Here is a 25,562-nt window from a genome sequence, read left to right as displayed (position 1 = left end):
TAAGCCAAGATCAGGAGCTTGAGGCAGAAGAGGAGTCTAGCTAAAGACAGCATAAGCGCAGAAATAGCCTCTGTCCAAAAGTCTAAAGAATTTGAAAATCTTCAGTTTCTAGACAAAAATCACACTCCCTAATTAGACTCTCAGGATTACTGAGAGAACACTTCTATTCCCTGAAAACACTATCACCCACTCTACAGCCGGTTACACTACCCTCTCTCAGTTCCCGAGGTAGACCATGTCCATGGACCCCCGTCCTCACCTTCTTCCCTGGAACTGCTTCTTCTCCGTGAGTATATAACACATCTCTGGAATTCCCATCTACCTCCCCGGATACCCTAACGTTGGTTAAATGACCTTTCCAGGAACATTCCTTATACATCCTCTTAGGCAGAGATACCTCTGAGGGCACAGAGAGAAATAGAGATGGGGGAGGGAGGGGAGAGAAAGAGGAAGAGCGAGAAACAGAGAGAAGACTGGCCCTGTGTACAGTTTAAATGCGCACTATATAAACATCGGCATACCTCCTGTCTTCAGAAACAATGCTTGGCACTCTCTTAGAAAATTACCCAAAGGTAACCCAGTATTCTGAAGCTGGGTAATCATTTTCTTACCATTAATTTAACCTACACACTGCTGTTTTTGGACAGTACATAAACAGAACCACTGCATGTGCCCTTTTCTTCTCAGTTTGCTTATTTTCCTCACCCCAGCATCCCATTCTATAAATACACACTGATTTATTTATGCATTCTCCTCCTGTAGGTCGGCAGCCTTGTTTCCAGTGTTGTGGGTAGTTCCTGGGAACACTCTTGTACATAGTTCCCGGGGCTCGAGTGGGCATCACTCTGAGCATTTTGCCATAGCAGCGTGTCTCCAATACAAGTGAAGTAACAGTCAACTTGCCCATGGGAAGGAGGGGCTGTTTCAAATGATGGCTTTTGATCTCACTCCCACCAGCATAAATGAGACGCATGTTGTTTCACGTCCTTACCAACTTTTTCATTTAAGGGTTTATTTTTAAGTGTGTGCATGCGTGTGTGAATGAGTGTAGATGCTTTGCCTGTAGAGGTCATAAGAGGGCATTGGGTCCCCAAGGACTGGAGTTGCAGGTGGCAGATGGCTGTAAGATACCTGACGTGGGTGCTGGGAAACAAACTTCAGTTCTCTGCACGGGTACTTAGTGCTCTTAACTACTGAACTTTCTACCCAGCCCCCTTGTCACCTTTTGACATCAGTGACATGGGTAGAAATTCTCTCCACAGTTTTCCTTCGCTGTCTCGCCTGACTGTTAGTGAGATGGTAGGTTTTGTTTGTTTTCCTTTCCTGTCACTAACCTACAATGGCTGACTCTAGGAGAAGACTCACCTCTGCCTTACGCCAAGGCCCATGCAGAGCCAGGCATGTGGGAGACACTCAATTAATAGTTTCTCTATTCCTGAAGGATCAAAGTTGGGCTTCGCTCTGACTTACTCTGTGAGCTTCATTGGCACTGTCCTAGGTTTCCTAGGGCAGATATTTAGTTTAAAGCAGAGAGGAGCTGTTGTGGGAATTTACTCAGCCCTTAGGGTGTGGTCCAAGGGGCTATGTGGGGACTGATAAGCCGGAAGAAGGAGCAAGCTCACTCTCTTGCTCTGGCTCTTGCTTGGCATAAGGGGAGACTCAGAGCAGCAGAAAAACAGCCCCGGATCAGCAGCAGCCTCAGTCTTTCTCTGTATTTTGTGAGTTTGTCCCCTTTCATTGTGGCTCCTTAATAAAGTGGATTTACCTCTGTATGCTCCTGCATTAGGGAACAGTTGTAAGATCTGGCCACGCTGGGTCTTCCACCAGCCCTCACAGAACACTCCCTGGGGTCCCAGTTTCTCAAGCTGCTTTCCAGCAACGAATATTCCCAAAGAGTCGCCTGCTCCTTGGAAACGTGGTGCAGCCTCTCGGTTGGTGTCCCTGAACGGTCTGAATGCTTGGATCAGACCCAAGGGACACTTAGGCAGGTTCCCATCACAAAAGACTCACTCTTTCAGATTCTTTCAGAATCGTCAGAAAGCAGGAAAGCCAAGGAGAGATGAGCTAGACCAAAATGTCTGGGAGCTGTTTTGCAGGGGTCTGACTGCAGAAACAGCTGCCTATTTGCAGGGAAACCCAGAAGCCAGTTAGGGACACCTTAAGAGGCACAGCTTCAGCAAACCGGCCAGGCATGTACAGAGGCCCCCACTCTCCCGAGCGCCCAGTGCTCTGACCAATCTTATTAGGGCTGTGGAGGCCCAGGACATGAATTCCTCTAGGGCTTCTTTTCCTGTACGTGGTTATGGAGATTTCAAGGCAGCTCTCCCGACTCTGGGTAAAGCAATGCTTACCCCTGGCTACCTCACGTCTCCTATTTAAAAGGGGAGATGACAGACCTGAACATATTGCGGGGTGAGGGTGTTCCCAAGGGTACGGCAGAGGCGCTTGTTTCTCAAGGGCATCTGCTGCTCCCTTGGAGGGACTGTGAGCAGCTCACACCAACAACTTGAGAGAAGAAATGCCCACTGCTACTTCCTGGGCCAGGCTGGAGAGTATCCATATTGTTGAGAATTGTCATGATGCATTCTTCTATCAGCCGACCTATCCATTGCATATTTAAGCTAGAGAGACCTTGAAGTTCAAAGACAGTGAACCCCTAAAAGAAACAACCAGAACCCCTAAGTCACTATGTGAATGAAGGCTACCCATTGAGTCTCCCATCCCTCAGGGAGCTGCGGTATGAGCAGACAATGAGTTCCTGGGGCATCTTTGAGGTTGGCCTCTGATGTTGTAATCCGTGATTTTTCCTATTTATAAAGAGAGGGATGGCCCCATGGTACAGGAACTCAATTCTGACTTCTTAGAAGGAAGGTCCTAGCATAGGGAGCAAGTAGACATCCCATTTCAAGGTGATGAGACCGCTCAGAGGCAGAAAACACAGACAGTAAGATCTAGTATCTGAGGTTCAAGGAGAGTATTGGGACCCCTGCAAAAGAGGCTACTGACTGGAGTCTGGAACAGGGTTAGAAACAAAGCAGAAAACCAGAGGAAAAACCAGCAGGGTGAAAGGAGAGAAGGCAGTGGCTTGGAGATCATACATAGCCATACATTACCCAGAAAGCTATTGACAGTAGCCATGTGGCAATCATGTTAACGACAGAGTGAGCTAGCTGCCGAGGCCTGGGCTGTAACCACGGTTGCAGTCCTTGACCAGGAGATACAGATGTTAGCTGGGGCTGACCCTCAGAGCATCCGGCTACAAGATCCTGGGAAGGGACTTGATTAGTTAAGATATCTCCATAGAGCAAAGCTCTAGTGGAAACCTGAAGAGCAGAGAGAGAGACCATTAGCCAGAGGCCACGCTGTCCCTAACCACATGTGCTAGCTACTCTAGTCACATCTTTGCTTTGAACCAAAATCTCTGGCCTCATTATCATCCCTGGTGCTAAGTTTGAATGTCCCAAAGTCAAGGACCAACCTCTGCACAGTCAAATCAAACCTTACCCCTCCTTGGTAAGAGGAGTCACTCCTTCCATCTAACAGAGACATTTATTTACTTTTGGTATTTGGGTTAAGGCCCTTTCAGTAGCTGTGCGCTACCTTCCTCTGTGAACCGCTTTCTCCTTCCATCCAGCTGCTCTGCAGAGCAGACCCGTGGACTGTGTTTAATTTCTACTTTGCTATATGAAGATGAGCTCCTTACTCATTTAAAGCGTTTCCTTTTTTATGTCTCTAATCAGTGTCTGTTTTTTTTCCCTCTCCCCGAGGCTTAATCTAATCAGGAGCAAATCCCACACATATGAATGGTTCATTAGGCTGTCCCAATCACATTCAAACTGGCTGTCCATAACAGATGCCCCTCCTCCCCGAAGAATGACATTGCCTCAGAGGACGTCTCTGAGTCAATGCCAAGACAATTGCCATAGTTAAGCCTTCAGGAGCCTTTCCAAAACCAGAGCAACCAGGAGCACAGGAGGGAAGCACACACTCTGTTACTCCCAGGATGGGCACAGTCTGATGACAGATGGTTTTGGTGTCACTAAGGTAGGGCAGGTAGAAGTCAGACCCTGGAATTGGGCATCTGGTACCCACCTAGGTTTGTCCCAGGGGGCTCCCCAGTTTGTTATTAAGATGGTGGAGATGGGAACAGGTGAGACGGCTTAGCCATTAGGAGCATTGGTTGTTTCTGCAGAGGCTCTGAGTTCAGTTCCCAGTACCAACAGCAGGCAGCTCATAACCATCTGCAACTCCAGTTTTAGGGAATAGGAAACTTTCCTTCGAGTTGACTCCCAGAATCCTTTGTCAGCTTCCATCCTGTCCATGTGTCTCCTCATCCCGCTTTTATACAGCTGCCTCACTGAACACCACGAGGAACAAAGCCTTGGTGTGAAGACCCCTCCCAGCCCAGTCTCCGAGGGAGGGTGCCTGCCTCTGCTCCCACCATCTTGAGCTAATTGCTTCATTATGTGCTTTTTTAAGTTGCTTTGTTCTTTAGGGATTAATTTTGCACTTATCGTCACTAACCGTAAAACTTTTACAATGTACCACGGAGCTGTGTCTGCTCGGCTGCTGCTTGGCGATTGTAGAAGTACGCTCTTGTGTGGCTGGGGTTAGGAAACAACACACTATCTAGAAAAGGGGATGCCACACAGTGGATTCAGACACTTGCTTGGAGCCATGGGGAAGGGCGGAAAGATTGTTTCTGGGTTGGCACCAAGATTCTCTTGTATGTGGCAGTTCAGACAAGGGGGTACACATCAACCTAGTGATCTGGGCCTAGCAGGCTTCTGGTAACTCATATCTTAGAGGCCCTGGGGATTCGAGATGCCATGGATTCCAGAAGGCCATGGCTCATGGCACACATCCCAATAGAGTAGACCATCCAGAAGGGAATGGGCAGACCAGAAGCTCTCTCTAGTCAAGTACAAGCTTTCCCAAATCTCTGACACTTGGCCTTGTCTATCACTGGGCACTCGACCACCAGCCATGAAGTAATTACCCCACCACTCTCTCTGATCAAATGGTACCCATAAATTGCCCGCTTCCTATCCTCTCTATTTCTGTCATTACCCTTCCACACCAACTGCCCACACCAAGGCCTTCTTATGGGACATCCAATGTCCTCTGTTCTCTTGCATTCTGGGAGTGCAAGGAGGTAACTTAGAGTCTTTGAAATCAGGCCAAACTGCCACCATAGTCATGTGTACCACTTCTCTGAGAGAACTGGATGAGTGAGCCAAATTTCTGAGTCTCAGTGATGTTATCTGCAAAATGAGGCTAAGAATTCTGTTCTCTCCTGGTTTTTGTCGTAAGTTAGTTATTGTGACAGTTGATACTGGTTGTCAACTTGACAGGATCTAGATCACCTTAGATCACCTCTGGGCACACTTATGAGGGATTATCAAGATTAGGTTAGCCTCCAGTCATGCTGGTGAGGTATTATCCTAAACTAAAAATAATGAGGAGAGTCCCCTAAATGTAGGTGCCATATCTGTGATCTGGGGTCCTGGACTGGATAAAAATGGAGCTGAAAACTAGGACTCATTGCTTTCTGCTTCTTAAAATTCATTTTGATTTATATGTGTGTTTTGTACACATGTATGTATGTGTATCATCTGCATGCCTGGTGCCTAGGGTGCCCATGGAGGCCAGAAGAGATGGTTGGGTCTCCTGAACCGGAGTCAAGGATGGTCATGAGCTGCCATGTGGGTGCTGGGAACTGAATCCAGGTTTTCTGCAAGAGCAGTCAGTGTGCTAACCCCTCAGCACCATCTCTCCAGGCCCCACTCTATGATTAACTGTGGAAGCAATGTGCCAGATGCCCCAAGTTACTGCTCTAGTGATTTCCCTACTATGATGGAGTCTGTGCTGAGGCTGTGACCCAAGACCTACTGTATGTTTCTCTGTGCTGAGACTGTGACTCAGGACCTCCTGTATGTTTGTCTACACTGAGGCTGTGATGCAGGACCTCCTGTAAGTTTGTCTACACTGAGGCTATGACCGAGGACCTCCTATATGTTTGTCTACACTGAGACTGTGACGCAGGACCTCCTATATGTTTGTCTACACTGAGACTGTGACACAGGACCTCCTGTATGTTTGCTTCTTTTTGGCTCTTTTGTCACAGAGAGAAGACAAGTAACGGAGCCAATGACAGACAGCACAAAGCCCAGCAGAGCATTAGCTCTGTGGTGGTCATTTATTAATTGATTCTCTTACCGTGTCTTTTCAAATTGACCAGTCAATTAACTAATTAATTAAAGACAGTGTCTCAGCCCAGGCTAACTTCCAAAAACTCACCAGGAGCCGAGGATGGTTTTAAGAGAGCGAGGATTTGGTTGAGAAGGGGAAGGGGGCTGAGAGTAGAGAGAGGATTAGGTGTGGGGAGTGATATGGTTAGACTGCATGGTATATTTGATTTAAAATGTCATTATGAAAACTGTAGCTTTATATAAGAACACCTACCAATAAAAGAGTGGTTTGTTATCAAATAAAGCCATGCCTCTGCCTCTGCCTTGCATGCCTCCACACACAACACACTGCGCCACTGTGACCGCCTTACACAGGTTTCTTTCGTGTCAACAATGCCCACTGGTGTTTTTATTTTTCCTTCAGTCATATTTTTCAGGCCTCAATTCTTAAATATTCATGTCTTCAGCAAGATTTTTCTTCCTATTTTACTATGTTTATTTTCTGTAGTTTTTGTTTTCTTCACTCTTATTCATATGTGATCATTTCCATTTAATTTTTGCTTTTGAGACAGTGTCTGTGGCAGTTTGAATGAGATATCTCCCACAGGCTCGCGAGTTTGAACACTTACTCCCCAGTTGGCGGTGCTGTTTGGGGAGGTTATGGAACCTTTGGAGGTGCAGCCATGTTGCGGAAATTCCACCAATGGGCGGGCTTTCAGAGTCATGACTTCACCCTGCTTCCTGCTTGTGTTCTCCCCTTCCTGTGTAAGGTTGAGATGTGATCTCTCAGGTTCCTGTTCCTACCACCAAACCTTCTCTGCCATTATGAACATCTAGTCCTCTGGAACTATAAACAAAATAGACTCTTCCTTAGTTGCTTTAGGTCATGGAACTTTATCAGAGCAACCAAACATAACTAATGAATACATTGTCTCATCTACTCCCAGCTGGCCTCAAACTCACCATGTAGCCAACAATGGCCTTGAAGTTCTGATTCTCCTGCCTTTACCTCTCTTATTTGTACTTTTAAAATTCCATTTGTATTTTTAAAATTTAGAATTTGTTTTCTTATTTGCCTGTTTTTTAGGAATATCACATTAAAAGTGATATATCCAAGTTGCGCACTCCCTGCTGTTGGAGTTGCTAAATCAAAGAACCCACAAAGGTCTTACAGTCAAAGTGGAAGGAAGGTTTCAGAGACATGAAGCCAGTGACAGTTTTCCAGTGGCCTGTTAGACACTGTTAACCATGGTAACACTGATCGTGGGGACCAGGATGATTCTCCTGGTTCTGGGAGTGGAATTGGAGGACAATATATTAAGCAAAGTAAGTCAGATCTGTAAAGACAAATTCTGAGTTTCTCACATCTGTGAAACAGCTTCTCTCTCTCTCTCTCTCTCTCTCTCTCTCTCTCTCTCTCTCACACACACACACACACACACACACACACACACACAAAGGGAAACTACTTGGGAAAGTGAAACGAGCAAAGCAAGCATCTATTCTTTTAAAATTCCCCACGCTCCAGAATTTTGCTATAGCAACAGGAAATGGATGCAGACAGCATGTGGTAGGATGTTCACAGAGAAAAACAAGACAGATCCATCCCTCACACTATGTCAGGATTAGTTCTGAGGAAAATCAAAGATTAAAATGTGAAAGCTCCAATATGCAAGAAGAAAATGTAGACGAAGTTCTCTGCAACCAGGAAGGGGTCAGACTTCCTAAGGGCCTGGCTAGGAAGGGAAAGGCTGACACAGTTGCTTGATTTTGAAAAGGCAGCTAAGGGTGGGCGTGGTAATGCAAGAAGTGGAGGCAGAAGGATTACAAGTTCGAGACAAAACTGAGTCAAGTGAGGTCAAAGCTAGCCTTGGCTACAGTAAGTCCTTGCCTCAAATAAATAAAATAAAACAAAACAGTTCTTTCACAGCAAAAACAAAAGTCAGGTAACACACTTGGGCGGGAAGTTCAAAGTATATGATAGATAAAGTATTACTGCTCCTAAAAGCAGAGATTACCAACACTGCAGGCAAGTGGGCCAAAGGCATGAGCAGCTCACAGAGATGGCAATGCAGACGGCCTCAGCTGTGTGAAAAGCCTCTAGCATGCTTCACAACAGTTACACAAATTAAAGCTTCCCAGAAAGCCAGGCCTCACCTGGCAGAGTGGCGAAAACCCAAATGCCTTCCAATTAGCCCTTTGATTTCTCGTTAGCCTGAGTCAGTTCTCTTCCTTTACAACGCTGATTTTGAGCACTAGTTGAATAAAAGATTTGGTAGGGATATACATACATAAGTTAGTACATGCCTAAAAAACACCATTTAAAATGGGCGACAGCATGTTTATATAACATAAATGTCACGTGGACGATGGATAGACTGATCGTATGCTTTATATAGAGCACTTTATAGTTTATGGACTATCTAAATTTATTTCTTCTTTTTATAGTTGTTGTTAAAAATAATAATTATGATAATGAGATAATAAAGCATAAGGATGAATTAACTCTCGGGGCCAACATAAACATGCTGAATCACCTAGCGGTGTCAGGATAATAACATCTAGCTTGCCTATCGCACTGTGAGCCGTAGAGGAAAATCGTAAGGGAAGAACTCAGGAAATAGCGATGAAAGGCACTGGCTCTGCATGTAATGGGCATAGAAACACTAGACTGTCTTCCTGCAGCAACTAAGAACATAGGCTTGTTTGTTCGTTCATTTGTTTGTTTATAGGTAGGGTCTGGCATGGAACTCACCACGTAGCCAAGGATGACCTTGTACTTCTGATTCTCACACCTCTACCTCCTGTGTACTAGGATTACGGGGGTTATTACTGGTTTGTGTGGTGCTGGGGCTAGAACTCAGAGCTCTCCTTGTTTATGCTAAGCAGTCACTTTACCAACTGAGCCACACTCCCATCCATAGGGGTGTTTTGTTCCAAGGTAGTGATGTCATTGTGAGGGCTACTCGATCTCCTCCCCCACTTTTGCTTCTTTTCTCCTGCCTGTCCGTGGAGTAGGGATTTTTCTGAGGCACAGGCAGGTGGGAACTAGGATCCCCATGGCTGAGAGAGAAGGTTTACAAGGGGGTGAAGACTGGTAGACAGGGCAATAGAAGACTATTGCGTGGGGTTAGAGTGGTCATGGTCAGAGGTAGAGAGAAACCCAGGTGCAATCTCCGGCTTTATTAAGTCGTTAGACTATGTGGATGAAGAACTTTGAATGATTTAATATGCCTCTAAAGGCCAAAATGTGCAGCAAATCACCTAGACTTCTTCCCATCCTAGGTAGTACTCAGCTCCATCAGGAAAAGGGCCAGGATCATGCAAAGCAAGAGGCTCATCTCCCAGGAGGGCCCGATGAAAAGGCTAAGAAAAATCAGGTAAAGGGAGTGAGGCTCAGACTAAAGACTAAAAAATGAAGGCAGTGATTCAGTCTTAGGGACAGGTAGTCAAGGATGGTTCAGGAGGATGAAAATGCTGTTTAAGAATCATCAGTGTAGGAGGCCATGTCTAAAGGGCCAAATGATAAAGAATATTCCAAGTCAGAGTCTCTGAACTCCCATGGGAAACCCCAGACAGAAAGCCTGGGTGCTTGGACAGGAGTCATGACTTGTGTATGGCTCGTGGCTGCCCAGCAAAGCCTTGTCTGTGGTTAATTCTCTTTTGTGTAGCAACACCAAACAGTTTTATCCTGCCACAAATCACCACAATGAGAGCATCGTGGAGAAGAGGTCCCCGTCCTCTGGCTGCTAGATCTAAACATGGCTGCAGTGGGGGCATTCTTTCCTCCCCTCTGATCTCTCCCATTCCTGCCATAGGAGGATGGGTTCATATTAAAGAGTTCAACTGTAAGAATTAATTGTAAGGACAATTGCAGGCAAGGCTTTCTATGTTTCTACACAGCAACTCCATACAGCTAAGAATTTCATCTAAGAAACACTTTGTGTGTGTGTGTGTGCTTTTTTTCTTATTGAACAAGCATACAAAATACAACCGAGAATTTTCTTTTATGCATCAGGACTGTTAAGATCTTCAACAATTGTAGCCGGGCGGTGGTGGCGCACGCCTTTAATCCCAGCACTCGGGAGGCAGAGGCAGGTGGATCTCTGTGAGTTCGAGGCCAGCCTGGTCTACAAGAGCTAGTTCCAGGACAGGAACCAAAAGCTACGGAGAAACCCAGTCTCGAAAAATCAAAAAAAGAAAAAAAAGATCTTCAACAATTGTGCTGTAAACCTGGCTCTCACTAGATGCTTAGCTACAGAAGATGATGCAAGTTGCTTTAGTTGGGCACTTATCATTTTTCTATGCTCTGTATGATCAAATAATGTCTATACATTTGAAGTGTTGTGTTCCTTGAGACCTTGGCAGTGTGTAATGGTAAAATAACCTGGTCCTAGGTTTTTATTTGTGAGACTATTTTAAACTCTGGATTCAGTTTCTTTCATGATCATGGGAGGAGTTTAGGTGTTACTTTCTTTCTGTCAGTTCTCATAAATATATCATTCCACTAATTTGCATTGTTTATTGATATTTTCAAATTATAGAACAAACATTCATTGCATGTTCTTAATTGTTGACATCCATATCAATGAGCCTTTTTATACTCCTACTATTGGTTTACTGTATCTCTGTTAGGTGACTACACTTGCAAGTTTCCAACAACTGGACTGAGTCAACAACTACAACCGCATCGTCTTATAGCACAGAACATGCTGTAATCTGGGCTCTGCACCATCATGAGAATAGTCCAGCCTGCATCCTGCATAAGGAAGGAGAGTGTGAGTTCATTTCTGCTTGCTTTTTATCTTTGTGGTCAGTCCGTGATGCTGGCAGACACTCATGACCTTGTCAGGACTTCCTGAAATGGCTCAGTAGCTAGAACAGCACCCAAATGTCTGGAGGATGAGTCAGAGTGTAACCAAAAAATTCCACTTCTGGGCTCTTCACAATAATGAACTACAAATAATTTCCTAGGGTCTGGCCCTTCTCATGCAATGCAAATGTCAGTGTCTATCTATGCCAGCGTCCTGGACCATTCCCAGCACTGTCGTCAACCCACCTGTGAGGACTTCAACCCTGGTGTTTCCTCTCTAGGTTCTAGTTCCACTTCCACCACGCGGACAGTTTAGGGATGTTGTAAAATATGCAAGCAAAGCACCTTCTTCGGGATTTTCTTCTACTATTCCTATTCTGATTTTTTTCTAACCACTCATATACTATTAATGTTCAGTGTTTATTTCTGGTGGAGGAACGGGATGCCAGACAGTTTCTCTTAGCATGAGCTGCACTCACACAACATATGTGCCATACATGTTTAACTTATCACTTTGTTCAAGGCATTTTCAAATTTCTGACACAGTTTCTTCTTTAAATTATGGAGTTTTAGAAGCATGTCTCATGATTTTTCAAAAACAATGGCTTTGTCTGTAATTTTGGGTCATGAATTTCTTTTTTTTTTTTCCGATGAATTAAATCCAATATATTATTTTCACAACAATATAGTGGAGGTTACATATCCCTTTCATCCTACATGGTCAACATTCTCAAATCAGGGGAGTCAAGACCACATCACAGTCTTCATGTTCCCTGGGTCACAACTGGATATTGAATACCTTGGAATCAGGATGTGTAGGGTGCACCCAGGAACACCCTAGGCCTAGGTATTTTCTGGACTGCCACAGATCAAGAACAGTAACGTAATGTCAAGTGTGACCCATGAATTTCTAATAATTCCATTTTGATATGAGAATATGCTTTCTGTGAGAAGAACCCTTGATATTTGTTGTATCTTTACTTATCCTCCAGGATGTGGTAAACATCCACGAATATTCTATTTGCTCTGAAGAAAAAATGAATTCGGCAACTTTTAGTTCCCATCCAGATTCAACCTATTAACTGTATGGGTCTGTCAATCACTTGAGATGTAATAAAGCCTTCCACCATGCGATCAAGGTTGCTGATGTCTCAGCATGCTTCTACTATTTTTTCTTTGCAAATTAAAAAGTTATTTGATGTTTATGCGTGTTATGTCCACATTTATGTAAGTACATATCATGCATGCCTGGTCCCCACAGAGGCCAAAGGGTGGCATCAGATCACCTTGGACTGGAGTCACAGACAGTTGTGAACCGCCATGTAGGTGCTGGGAATCAGACCTGGGTCCTCTGGAAGAGCAGCCAGGGCTCTTAGCTGTTGAGCCATTTATCTAGACCCTGTGGATTTTTTCTGTATACAAATTTACATTGTTGAGTTAGTAACATTCAAATTGACAGCTAAAAGACTCTAGATGAATTTCACATTTATAATTTTTAGACATTTTTATTGTAATTGTGCATCTTTTCTAAAGTTAATACAATAACTTTCTTTAGGTTAGCATCTGACCACTATGAATTTTTCTATACTCTTGGATTTTTGTCCTTTCTGTGTCTTATTTCAGATATGTGTCTTGTCAGTAGCCCATTGCTAAGCAAACTTTTAAGCTAGTCTAAAATTATTTGTCTTTTGACTTAGTTCATGTAGACTGACTGGTATAACCAGGACTGTGTTGTTTCTCTGCACAAGCTGTTGTATACATCTATTTCGGTCTTGCTTACAGCATTTTCATATTTTCCATCAACTGATTTTGAAATCATCTTTCTTCTTTCTTTGCTTTTCATGGCATCCCTAGAAACTTTACTTGTTTACTTAAGTTATTAAATTTTAAAGTTAACCAGTGACTTTTCTTTCACTACCAACAGACATTTAACAACAAATTTAGCCCCCCAGCCTATATACTCCTGTTAATATTCATAAAGTTTTAATAATTCTAAAGGCAGTACTCTTGTGTTTCATTCCATTTCAAACTTTATTAGACTTATCTATTTGCCATTATCTTTAATCTCAGTTTTCCATTGGGGATCATCTCTTTTGTTCCAAATTTAAAACGTTTTAAACTTATTCTAATGAAGATTTTGCATGAGCAAGTTTTGTGTGAGTGTGTGTGTGTGTGTGTGTGTGTGTGTGTGTGTGTGTGTGTTATTTGGGGCACACATGTTTAAACCGACAAGCATTTTCTCAGCATATTGAAGAGAGTATTCCATAGTCTCTTTAGTTTTATGGTTATAGTAAAAAGTTCGCTCTTCATCACTGGCTTTTAGGTAGCTTCTCTTTCTTCTATTGGTGTAAGTTCTTATTGCCTTTAGGAGTCTGCTGTTTCACCATACATATGTGCATACATCCAATGTATATCTTCATATTTATCATAATTTGTACAAGTGGAGTTTGTATGAGTTGGCATGTTGGTTGGGAAAATCTTAGACACTATTTACTAATATAATTGCTTTTGCCCAATTCTTTCCTTTTACCATCTCCATTTGGAATTATAAATTATTATACTCTATTCTATTTAACCTTCTACCATATATATTTTTCTTTTCTTTCTGGGTTGATTTTGAATGATTCCTTTTGATATACTGTCTGGTTTGATAGTTCTTTAATTATTAATTAAATATATTTATTAAATAAATTATTTATTATTTATTAATAATGTTCATGTATTTGTTGAACTCATCCACTGAACTCTTAGCTTCATTTTATATTTTTTCACATTTTAAAATTTGTGCTAGTAAAACTAGATGTTATGATTTAGTTATAGGATGTCTCCAAAGGCTCATGTATTAATTGTTTGGTAGCGCTACCGATTGACTGATTATGAGGGCACTAACCCATCACTGTTGAGTTCATAGCTGAAGTGGCTAAGAGGAAATGTGGTCTTGTTGGAGAAGTGTGTCATGGAAGCTATGCCTTTGAAAGTGTATCATGTTCGTGGCCGCTGGATCTTTCTTCCTTTCCCTGCTTCCTGGACACTGAGAGATAAAAAGCTGGGATGATTGATGTTAATTGTCAACTTGACAGGATCTACAATCACCAGAGACAACTCTCTGGGCAAATCTGTGAGGAACTATCTAAGCTAGGTTAATTGGGCTGTGAAGAGCCTTCCTTCAGGCAGACAGCACCATTCCATAGACTGGGTCCTGGACAGCATAAAAATGAGAGCAAGCCAAGCACCAGTATCCACCTTTATTTCCTGACTGTGGTGATTTGAATAGGTATGACCCCTAGAGACTCATGTGTTTGAATATGGCACATAGGGAGAGGCACATAGGAGGTGTGACCTTATTGGATAGAGTAGGTGTGGCCTTGTTGGAGGGAGTGTGCCACTGTGGAGGTAGGCTATGAGGTCTTACATGCTCAAGCTACCTGTGGATCATGATGTAGAACTATCAACTCCTTCTCCAGCACCATGTTTGCACACATGTCACTATGTTTCCCGCCATGATGAAAATGGACTAAGCCTCTAAAACTGTAAGTCAGTCCCAATGAAATGTTTTCTTTTATAAGAGTTGCCACAGTCTTGGTGTCTCTTCAGAGCAATAAAACTCTAAGACATTGACTCTGCATTCAGTGTGACCAGCTGCCTCAAGTTCCTGCTGCCACACCTTTTTCTGCATGATCAAATGCACCCCATGCATCTGTGTGCTGAAATAACTCCTTTGTGTTGCTTCTTGTAGCTGCAGCAAAAATGTAACTACTATAGTCTCTCTGCTTTACCATATGCTCAGTACCATGATGTTGTGTCTCATCCCAGGATGAGGAAACAATGGTGTCAAGAAACCATGGAGAGCCAGCAAACAAGCTTCCAGCAGGTAGGTTGCTTTACCACTGTCCCCCTCACTATCGATTGGACCCTGTAAGCTACAAGGTTCACTCTGTCCCCAAACCCACCCATCCCCTGTGACCTCAGAGGAACTCTGAAGCACAGTCTGCAACTGCACAGATTGGACCAAGAGGTGAGTGATCAGCCAGTCAGCTGGGCACCCTACTCTCTAGGCCCTCAGTTCTCGGGGGGGGGGAGGGGAACCCTGGGCCCCTCCTCCACCTACCTCAGCTTCACTAGTCAACCAGCAGGTAAGTCTTCCACAGGTAGGCTGCTCCAACCTCCCACTATTGATCAGACCCTGTAAACTACAAGGCCCACTCCACCCCCAAACCCTCCCGTCCCCTGTGACCTCAGAGGATCTCTGAAGCACAGGCAGTGACGACTGTACAGAGCAGGCAAGAGAGTCCTCAGCGGCTCCCCGAGACACAGACAGAAACTGCATAGAACAGACTAAGAACAGCTCCCTAAGACACAGACATCAACTGCAAGGATTGGACCAAGAGACGAAGACACTACTGGCACCAATTAGAGGATAAGATGGGTAGGCACCAATGCAAGAACTCATTCAACAATCTAAAAATCAATATGGTAACAGCAGAACCAAGTGGTCATACAACAGGAAGACCTGATCAACCTAACCCAGAAAGAGCAGAAAAAAAACCCAATATTAAATATAACTTTATGAAAATAAGAGACGCTTAAAGAGGAAATGAAAAATTCCCTTAAAGAAATGGAGGAAAAGACAAACAAAAAATTGAAAGAAATCAATAAATTTCTTAAAGAAACTCAAGAAAACCAAGGGAAAAACCAAACAGGTGAAGCAAGCAGTTCAAATAGTTCAAGACTTAAAAACTGAAAAAGAGGCAATAAAGAAACCACAAACGAAGGGAATTCTGGAATAGAAAATCTGGATAAACGAACAGAAACTACAGAGACAAGTATAACCAAAAGAATATAAGAAATGGAAGAGAGAATCTCAAGTGTTGAAGGTACTACAGAGGAAATAGATTCATTGGTCAAAGAAAATGTTAAGTCCAATAAATTCTTAACACAAAACATCCAGGAAATCTGGGACACCATGAAAAGATCAAACCTAAGAACAATAGGGGTAGAAGAAGGAGAAGAAGTGCAGCTCAAAGGCACAAAAATATATTAAACAATTTCATAGAAGAAAACTTTCCCAACCTAAAGAAGGATATCCCTATGAAGGTACAAGAAGTTTACAGAACACCAAACAGATTGGACCAAAACAAAAACAAAAACAAAAAAAAATCCTCCCCTCACTTATAATAATAAAAACCCAAAACATGCAGAATAAAGGAAAAATATTAAGAGCTACAAAGGAAAAATGCCAAGTCACATAGAAAGGCAGACCAATCAGAATTACACCTGATTTCTCAATGGAAATCATGAAAGCCAGAAGATCCTGGACAGATGTGCTGCAGACACTATGAGACCATACATGCAAGCCCAGACTACTATACCCAGCAAAGCTTTCAATCACCATCGATGGAAAAAACAAGATATCCCATGACAAAAACCACATTTAAACAAAACTTATTCACAAACCCAGCCTTACAGAAAGTACTAGAAGAAAAACTTCAACTCAAGGAATCTAACTGTGCCCCCCCCCAAAAAAAACACAGGCAACAGATATTCTCACACCAGCAGACCCCAAAGAAGGGAAACACACAAACACTACCACCAAAAAGAAACCCAGGAATTAACAATCAATAGTCATTAATATCTCTTAATATCAATGTACTCAATTTACCTATAAAAAGGCACAGGCTAACAGAATGGATACAAAAGCAGGATCCATCCTTCTGCTGTATACAAGAAACACACCTCAACTTCAAAGACAGACATTACCTGAGAGTAAATGGATGGAAAAAGACTTTCCAATCAAATGTTCCCAAGAAACAAGTGACTGTAGCTATTCTAATATCTGACAAAATAGACTTCAAACTAAAATCAATCAGAAGAGATGGAGAAGGACACTTTATACTCATCACAGGAAAAATCCATCAAGAAGAAATCTCAATCCTGAACATTTATGCCCCAAATACAAGAATACCCACATATGTAAGAGAAACATTACTAAAGCTTAAATCGTATATCAAACCCCAAATACTAATAGTAGGAGACTTCAACATCCCACTTTCCTCGTTCGACAGGTCAACCAGACAAAAACTTAACAGAGAAATAAGAGAAATAGCAGATGCCATGACTCAAATGCACTTAAAAGACCTCTATAGAAATTCCATCCAAACACAAAAGAGTATATATTCTTCTCAGCACCTCATGGAACCTTCTCTATAATTGACCACATTCTTGGTAACAAAGCAAACCTCAACATATACAAAAAATTGGAATAACCCCCTGCATCTTATAGGATCACAATGGTTTAAACTTAGAATTTAACAACACTAATTGTAGAAAGTCTACAAACTCATGGAAATTGAGCAGTGCTCAATTAAATCACTCCTGACCCAAGGAAGAAACAAAAAAAAGAAATTAAAGACTTTCTAGAATTCAATAAAAATTAAGGCACAATGTACCCAAACCTATGAAACACAATGAAAACAGTGCTAAGAAGAAAATTGATAGCACTAAGTGCCTATATAAAGAAAGTGGAGAAAGCTCACACTGGTGACTTAACAGCACACCTGGAAGCTCTAGAACAAAAAGAAACAGACTTACCCAGGAGGAGTAGACAATAAGAAATAATCAAATTGAGAGCTGAAATCAATAAAATAGAAACAAAGAAAATAATACAAAGAATCAATGAAACGAAGAGCTGATTCTTTGAGAAAATCCACAAGACAGACAGACACTTATCCAAACTAATCAAATGGCAGAGAGAGAACATCCAAATTAACAAAACAGAAATGAGAGGGGGGACATAACAATAGACACTGAGGAAATCCAGATAATCATTAGGTCATACTACAAAAACCTGTACTCCGCAAAATTGAAAAAACTCAAAATATTTTTTCACTAAAATCAGGAACAAGACAAGGCTGTCCATTCTTGCCATATCTATTCAACATAGTTCTCGAAGTTCTAGCTAGAGAAAAAAGGAGATCAAGAAGATACAAATTGGAAAGGAAGAAGTCAAACTTCTGCTATTCGCAGATGATATGATAATATACATAAGTGACCCCAAGAATCTACCAGGGAACTCCTACAGCTGATAAACACCTTCAGTGATGTGGCAGGATCAAGGTAAACTCAAAAAAAATCAGTACCCTTCCTATACACAAATGATGAGAAAAAAAATCTAAGAAAGAAATCAGAGAAACATCACCATTCACAATAGCCACACACACAAAAAAAATATCTTGGGAAACACTAATCAAAGAAGTGAAAGACCTGTTTGACAATAACTTTAAGTCTTTGAAGAAAGAAACTGAAGAAGATATCAGAAAATGGAAAGATCTCACATATTCTTGAATAGGTAGGATCAACATAATAAAAAATGGCACTCCTACCAAAAGCAATCTATAGATTCACTGCAATCCCCATCAAAATCCCAACATAATTCTTCACAGACTTTGAAAGAACAATATTCATCTTCATATGGAAAAACAAAAAACCCAGGATAGCCAAAAAATCCTGTATAATAAAGGAACTTCCAGAGGCATTACCATTCCTGACATCAAGCTCTATTATAGAGCTACAGTAATGAAAGCAGCTTGGTATTGATAAAAACAGACAGGCTGACCAATGGAATCAAATAGAAGACCCAGATATAAATCCACACACCTATGTACCCCTGATTTTTGACCAAGAAACTAAAATTATACAATGAAAAAAAAAGAAAGCATCTTCAACAAATGGTGCTGGCATAGCTAGATGTGAACATGTAGAAGAATTAAAATAGATTTGTATCTATCCCCATGCACAGAACTGAAGTCCAAATAGATTAAAGACCTCAATATAAATCTGACCACACTGAACCTGATAGAAGAGAAAGTGGGAAGTAGCTTTCAACACATGGGTACAGGAGACCACTTCCTAAATATAACACCAGTAGCACAGACACAGAGATCAACAATAAATACATGGGACCTCCTGAAACTGAGAACCTTCTGTAAAGCAAAGGACACAGCGAATAAGACAAAAAAAAAGGCAGCCTACTGAATGGGAAAAGATCTTCACCAACCTCTCAGAATGGCTAAGATAAAAAAAAAAACACCAATGATAGCTTATGCTGAGAGGATGCAGAGTAAGGGGAACACTTCTCCATTACTGGTGGGAATGCAAACTTGTACAACCACTCTGGAAATCAGTATGGTGGTTTCTCAAAAAATTGGGACTCAACCTACCATAAGACCCAGTTATACCACTTTTGGGCATACACCCAAAGGATGCTTAATCATTCTATAAGGACATTTGTTCAACTATGTTTATGGCAGCTTTATTTGTAATAGTCAGAACCTGGAAACAACCAAGATGCCCCTCAACCAAAAAATGGATAAATGAAATGTAGTACATTCACACAATGGAATACTACTCAGTGGTTAAAAATAATAACATCTTGAAATTTGAATTTAAATGGATGAAACTAGAAAAAACAATCATTCTGAGTGAGGTAATCCAGACCCAGAAATATGAACATGGTATGTATGCTGTGGGACAATGGGTTTCACCCTGTAAAGATTTGTTTCTTGTACTTGTTTAATAAAATGCTGATTGGTCAGGTAAAATTATAGGTGGGACAATGATAACAGGAGAATTCTGGGAAGAGGAAAGAGTCAGTCTGCAGTCATCATCCAGACACAGAGGAAGCAAGATGTGACTGCATCACCAAAAAAGGTACCAAGCCACGTGGCTAACACAGACAAGAATTATGGGCTAATATAAGTTATAAGAGTTAATAAGAAGTCTGAGCTAATAGGGTAACTAGTTTATGATTAATGTAGACCTCTGTGTGTTTATTTGGCACTAAACGGCAGTGGGACCGGGTGGGACAAAAACCTCTGCCAACAGTATGTACGCACTCATAGGGGAATACTAGCTGTAAAGCAAAGGATAAGGAACCTATAGTCCAGGAACCCAGAGAAACTAAGTAACAAGGAGAACCCTAAGACAAACATACATAGAGCCCCCTGGGAAGGGGAAATAGACAAGGTCACCTGAGAAAATTGGGAGTGTGGGGGTGTGGGGAGAAGGGAAGGCAGAAGGGGGGAGGAGAGGAGAATGGGAGTGGGGAGGAGAACTTGAGGGAACTGGATGGTCAAGATAGGGGAAGGACAAAGATGGAGAACAAGGAAAGAGATATCTTAATTGTATACAACTTTTCAGTCTTCTGTACATGTCTGCTCTCATTTCTTACTTGTTCATCCAGCTACAGTGGGTCTCTCTCTTTCCTCACTGTCCTGTGGATTCTGAAACCAGGGATGGGGGTATACAAAATAAGATTAAGTCTTTAAAGGGATACTAGCCACACAAGGCTGAGTCTAGAGGAGAAAGAAAGTATAAACCCTGTGATACTTCTTGGGGGAAGGGTCTCAAATGACTCAGGTCCTAGACTTGATCACTGTGATGTATCTATTGAGCCATAATGACCTGCACTTAAATCTTTTCTCTGTATATTACAAATTTCATGAATTTTGAACATGTCCAAGTTCATAATTTCAGTTTCTTTAACTGATAAAGAAGGACACCATGAGAAGGTCTACTTTAAGATATTCTGTGGATGGATGATATTTTTCAAATATCCCCAGAATTGGGATGAGGGCTCAGCTACTAAAAAGCTTACCATGCAAGTATGAAAACCAGGATCCAGACCCCCAGAACCCATGGGAACACTGCTGTGGTGGAATGCCTGTAGTTCTGTCCTAAGAAGGCTGAGACTAGATCCCTACAGCCGGTGGGCTAGCAAGACAAGCCATATGTTAGTGCTGGGTTTAATTGAGAGGCCCCACCTTATTGAACTTAGTGGGAGAGAAATGGAGGATGAGTCCAGACATCAACCTTGGAAGTTGCACATGCAAAAGCACATATGTGCATGCACAGCCACACACATACAAAAATAAACATAAGCACATACACACATGAAACATGGAGAAAGGAAAAAAGAATTCCCAACATACATAAAAAAAAGATCCCGAACATACAGCAGGGGTTTAATATGTACAGAAAAAATCTTTCTATTTTCATATTCCAAAATAGGTAAGGGTTTTGCACAAGCTGTTTCTATGTAAGGCAGATGTGATGAGAAATATCTCTCAGCTTGGCACAAGATCCTGAGGGATAATTAGAAATACAATATTCGCAGGGAGGAAACTGAGGCACTGAGATATTAGCTGATAATAAGCACAGAAGAAAAATAGGTAGCAATAACCACACATAGGAGGCCATCCCTGAGGAAAATGATCAGAGTTTCTGCACCCCGTCAAAGAGGAACCAGAATACAAATGAACTGGTCCCTCCCTGTGTACTTAGTTCTGCCAGCTCACAGGGGCTGGGCCCTGCTTTAAAAGCCTCCTTTTCCTTTGCCATCAACGATGCTTCATCTTTGTCCATTGGGGGCGGGGGGAGGGATGGAAGGAAAACAAAACCTGACGACATTTCATACTTTATTTGAAACCCTGAACATGAAACCACCCAAAGATATTTTAACACGCATTCAAGAGCCTCACCCAGGTCCACACTCCAAAAATAGCTTTATAATTTAAGGAAGGAAAGAAAGCCAGACATCACCACCATTCTGTGATCGACTCGCCCATACGTTGGAAGCAGAGTTCACAAATCTAATTCCTTTCCCCATTTCTGGACATTTTTACCCAGAGAACACAAGTGACCGGAGGCGGTGCTGCCCGCTCAGCCGATTCCTGACAGCTGCTCCTGGTGAAACAGATTGTGTTTGGGGGCAAGCATTTATCCAGGAGCAGGGCTGGAATGAGATGGCAAGGACGCCAGCGGGTGGCGAATAAATGACCATCGGAGGGAGAGCTGGAGAAATGAGGGTGATTATGCAGGCGCTGGCCTCTATGAATACATTAGCTCCCCATCAGCCTGTGCCTTCCCACTGCCTCCAAAGCAATTGCTTGGAGTGCCAGTGAATACAGGTGTCTGAAGTCTTTTCCAAGTTCAGCTTCACACCGTAGGCTGTTCTTTCAGCCAGTCCTCAAAGCCCCGCATTAAGTCTGGGGAGGAGTTGGGCATCGGAGCACTGTTAGTTCTATTCAGGTGCTCCCTGGCAGAGTCTGGGCTCCCTTGCAGGGTTAAAGAGGGGGTTGCCAAGGGTCAGCTGCATGCTCTGTAGAGTGGGAAAAGGAAGAAGCTAAAGGTAAGATGAAGGGAGGTTTTTGAGTGGGAACTGAAGGTCTGGACCTAGAGACACAGGTGCGTGTTCTATGTCCAAAAGGTCAAAGCTGGAGTCAGTTGGACCAGATTTTGGAGGAGGTCTGCATGAGGTATGAATGGGCTGGCTGTGAGAAGGAAAATGTTACAAGAAGAAACAGGAGGTACAAGGTTTCCCTAAAAGTGTATGGGTGAGGTTTGTTGTTGTTGTTGTCTATTTTTCCTGAGACAGAATTTCACTATTACTATCAAGGCTGTCATGGACCTAGCTCTTATAGACCAGGCTAGCCTCAAAATCACTGAGATCCGTCCGCCTCTGCCTCCTGAGTGCTGGGATTAAAGGCATGTGCCACCAATGCCCGGCCAGGTGATGGGTTATTAAAGACAGTGGGAGCCATTATGGGGACATGCCAAGGCTCAAGTTGTGGGTTTGTCAGGGCTACTTTCTGGACACAGAAACCCTTCATTATCATCATCAATACATTTCCACCAAACATTGGGACATCCAATATACCTTCCTGATTGAGGAGGTCCTTCTCGGTTTTCTTTTTTACAGGCAAATGGGAAAGAGCCAGGAAGCCTAGTAAATGTTCTTGTAGGGTAAGAAAGAAAATGGCACCTCTCACAGAGCTGCACCATGAGCTGATAGCTACAGAGAACCCTTAGCATCAAGGCGCAGGATAGCCCATGGGTCTAGCTAGCACTGCATAAGGTCAGAAAGCAGCAGGAAGTGAGTTTGGCTGTGCTTTGCTGTTTATACCCAGGAGTTTAATGTTAGAGCTCTTGTGACCATCTTTGGGAATGTTCTACGGTCCGCTGTGGAGAAGACAGCGATGGAGAAGTGACTCTGAGGGGCTCTCTTGTCCGGCTGCCTCTTTGACACCTTCTGTTGCTTACCCCAACAGATTTGTTCAGTCTTAACAAGAGTGCTAAATGGGGAGCTGGATTCTCTAGGCAAGTAAGTTGTGCAGGCCTCTTCTCCCTGAAAATTCAAGAGGCTCTGCTCTGAGTTTCCCTGGCTCCAGTTGGACACACATATCAGGGCTAGGACTAGACATTCAGGGTCAGAGTGTGACCCTCAACTTTAGCCCCCTTTGCATTATGAACTAAAGATCCAGCATTGCACCATTAGTCTCGCTTACTCACCCTCATGGGAACTGAGCTCAGCCCTGTGTGAGAGACTCCACTCACCCTGATCCCAAGCTCCACATTCTCGCCTCCATAGACCTCCATGCCTTCGTCCAGCAGGCCAATCTCCTGGAAGTACTGTCGGTCCACAATGAAACAGCCAATGAGGGCGGGGCTCCTGCAGGGTGAGACGGATAGCCAGCTTTGAGCAAAGGCTCTGAGAGTCACTTGGGGATAAAGAGCTCCCAACTACAGGATCGGTGCCCCCACCTCTGCTGCCAGACCCGGGGGGGGGGGCTCATTCTCTGGGTAGCCTCCTAGATTCACCTTCAACCAGCCACTCACAGTGGGTGACAGCTCTTGTTCTGGGACCAGCCATTGTTTCCCACTATGCAAGCTGGTGCATTAGCAGTGGGGAAGGTGTGTGCCACTCACTCTGTTGGAATAGATTGTTTCTTTTGATTTTGAGCCACATGGCCAGACTGTTTCACCTTGGACTTTCCCATCATCCCCAATGGAGGCTCTGTTCACTTAGAAAGATTTGGAGAACCAGGTTGTAGAAGACTTTGAGTAGCATACAAAAATAGTTTATAGATTTCATCAGTAGGTAAAGGCTTTCCATGACAAATTTCAAGCAGAACAGCATATGAATGGGTATGTTTCTTTAAAATCAAGAATACTCAGGCAGACCGGGATGTAGCTCAGTTAATGGAGTGCTGCCCAGCATATATGAGACCCTACCTGGGTTTGATTCCCAGCATTGCATAAACTAGGCATAGTAGCATATTCCCAGTACTCAAGGCAAGGGGATCAGAAGTTCAGGGTCATTATTAACTACACAGAGTTCCAAGTCAGCCTGGATGATCTGAGGGGGACATTCTGAGGTAGCTGAGTAGAGGAGATGAGGGTGGTAGTGAAAAACCTGGTGGGAAGCTGTATCTGTGTCCAGGAAAGGGGTAAAGACACAGAGGAATTTGTAAAGAGATGTAGTGAGAGGGACAAAAATCATCAGTGATCGGATGTTATAGGTGTCAATGATTCTGGTTCAGAGGCTCAGTGAAGCTGAGCTGCTCAAGATTCACAGTCAGAGGTTGGTCATTCCCATAATGCTCACCTCTTATGTGTGGGTTTGATGTTCTCCATCAGAGCAGGGTATCAGCCTACTCTAAAAACAAACATGTATGATAACCATACTGTGGAAGTGAAGTCATAGAATAAGTCTGGGACTTTGACCCCAGGAAGTCCATGTGGCTGAGCATCCCCTGCATCAGCATTCATTCCCTAAGAAAATAGTCCTTTCTGAACCTGTTTCTAGTTCCAAACATGAGTCCATTTGCATGAGTTTGGTAGTTTTCTCACCCCCAAGGGTTCTTCAGTTTCTCCTTTCCTTTCCTCTACCAAATCCTCAGCCTGGCCTGATACCATGGAAAGGGAAGAAGGATAGTGGATGATACACAACGCAGAAGCAACCCCTGGTGCTCCCGCTGACTTCTCTGATGCTACCAACTCTCTGTGAAGCTCTGAGCTTAGGAACTAGCTAGCGAGCCCTGCTCAGACACCCTACGTGCTGTAGTGCAGCTGCAGCCCAAGACCCTGGCTGACCTCAGCTCCAGGAATCTGTCATGCTAGCCTGCTGGTGTCCCACTGGTAGGGGAAGATCAGTTTCCCAGCACCAAACTCTATGTCCTCCTGCAGACAGCTTCACTGGTGATGTAGCTACATGGTAGAACTGGCAAGCTGAAGGTCCTGGTACTCAGCTAGCAAGTTGAAGGCCGTGGGTGTGATCCCAGCACCATAAGTAAAAGGAACTTTCTGACAGCATCTTCTCCATCACGCCTCAGAGCTTGCATTGTTGAGGTGCCTGGCCCTCCACCACCCAGGCCTCCCAACCAGAGTCCCTGAGACCTCTAACATCAGGCCACTGATAACATTCTGTGGACTTGGTTAAATAGGGTAAACAGCATAAGGCTCTGGACATGACCAGCTCTTACAAGACTGCTGTGCAGTGGAGAGGCTCAGAGATTCACTTTTCTAAATAAAGACGGTGAAAGCATGGATCTGCAGAATGAAGCCTTCACATTTTCTTCTGTACTTCTGAATACAGGATGTGACGGAGCTCCTGAGAACAGCACTCAGAGCATGTGGGAAGGGGCTTCCCCCTGACTTCCAGACCCAGCCAGGGACGGCACAAAACCTGGTGCACTTGCTCCAATAAGCACAGACACCTCAGG

At 43.2% G+C, this 25,562-nt stretch overlaps 1 protein-coding gene across 1 annotated transcript in view; it reads right to left on the bottom strand.

The window, feature by feature from the left end:
• The window catches only part of Galnt18 (polypeptide N-acetylgalactosaminyltransferase 18), a 310,769-nt gene that overhangs the window by 59,429 nt on the left and 225,778 nt on the right, over positions 1 to 25,562 (bottom strand). Inside the window, exon 6 of the mRNA XM_041667178.1 lies at positions 23,395 to 23,509. Coding sequence (XP_041523112.1) covers positions 23,395 to 23,509 — 115 coding nt within the window. The remainder of the gene's footprint in view (positions 1 to 23,394; positions 23,510 to 25,562) is intronic.

Source organism: Microtus oregoni, unplaced genomic scaffold, assembly GCF_018167655.1.
Source record: "Microtus oregoni isolate MIOR12 unplaced genomic scaffold, Mior012 000016F_ref0000370, whole genome shotgun sequence".
In the NCBI taxonomy this organism is placed as follows: Eukaryota; Metazoa; Chordata; class Mammalia; order Rodentia; family Cricetidae; genus Microtus; species Microtus oregoni.
This window is presented reverse-complemented; position numbering and strand designations above follow the sequence as displayed.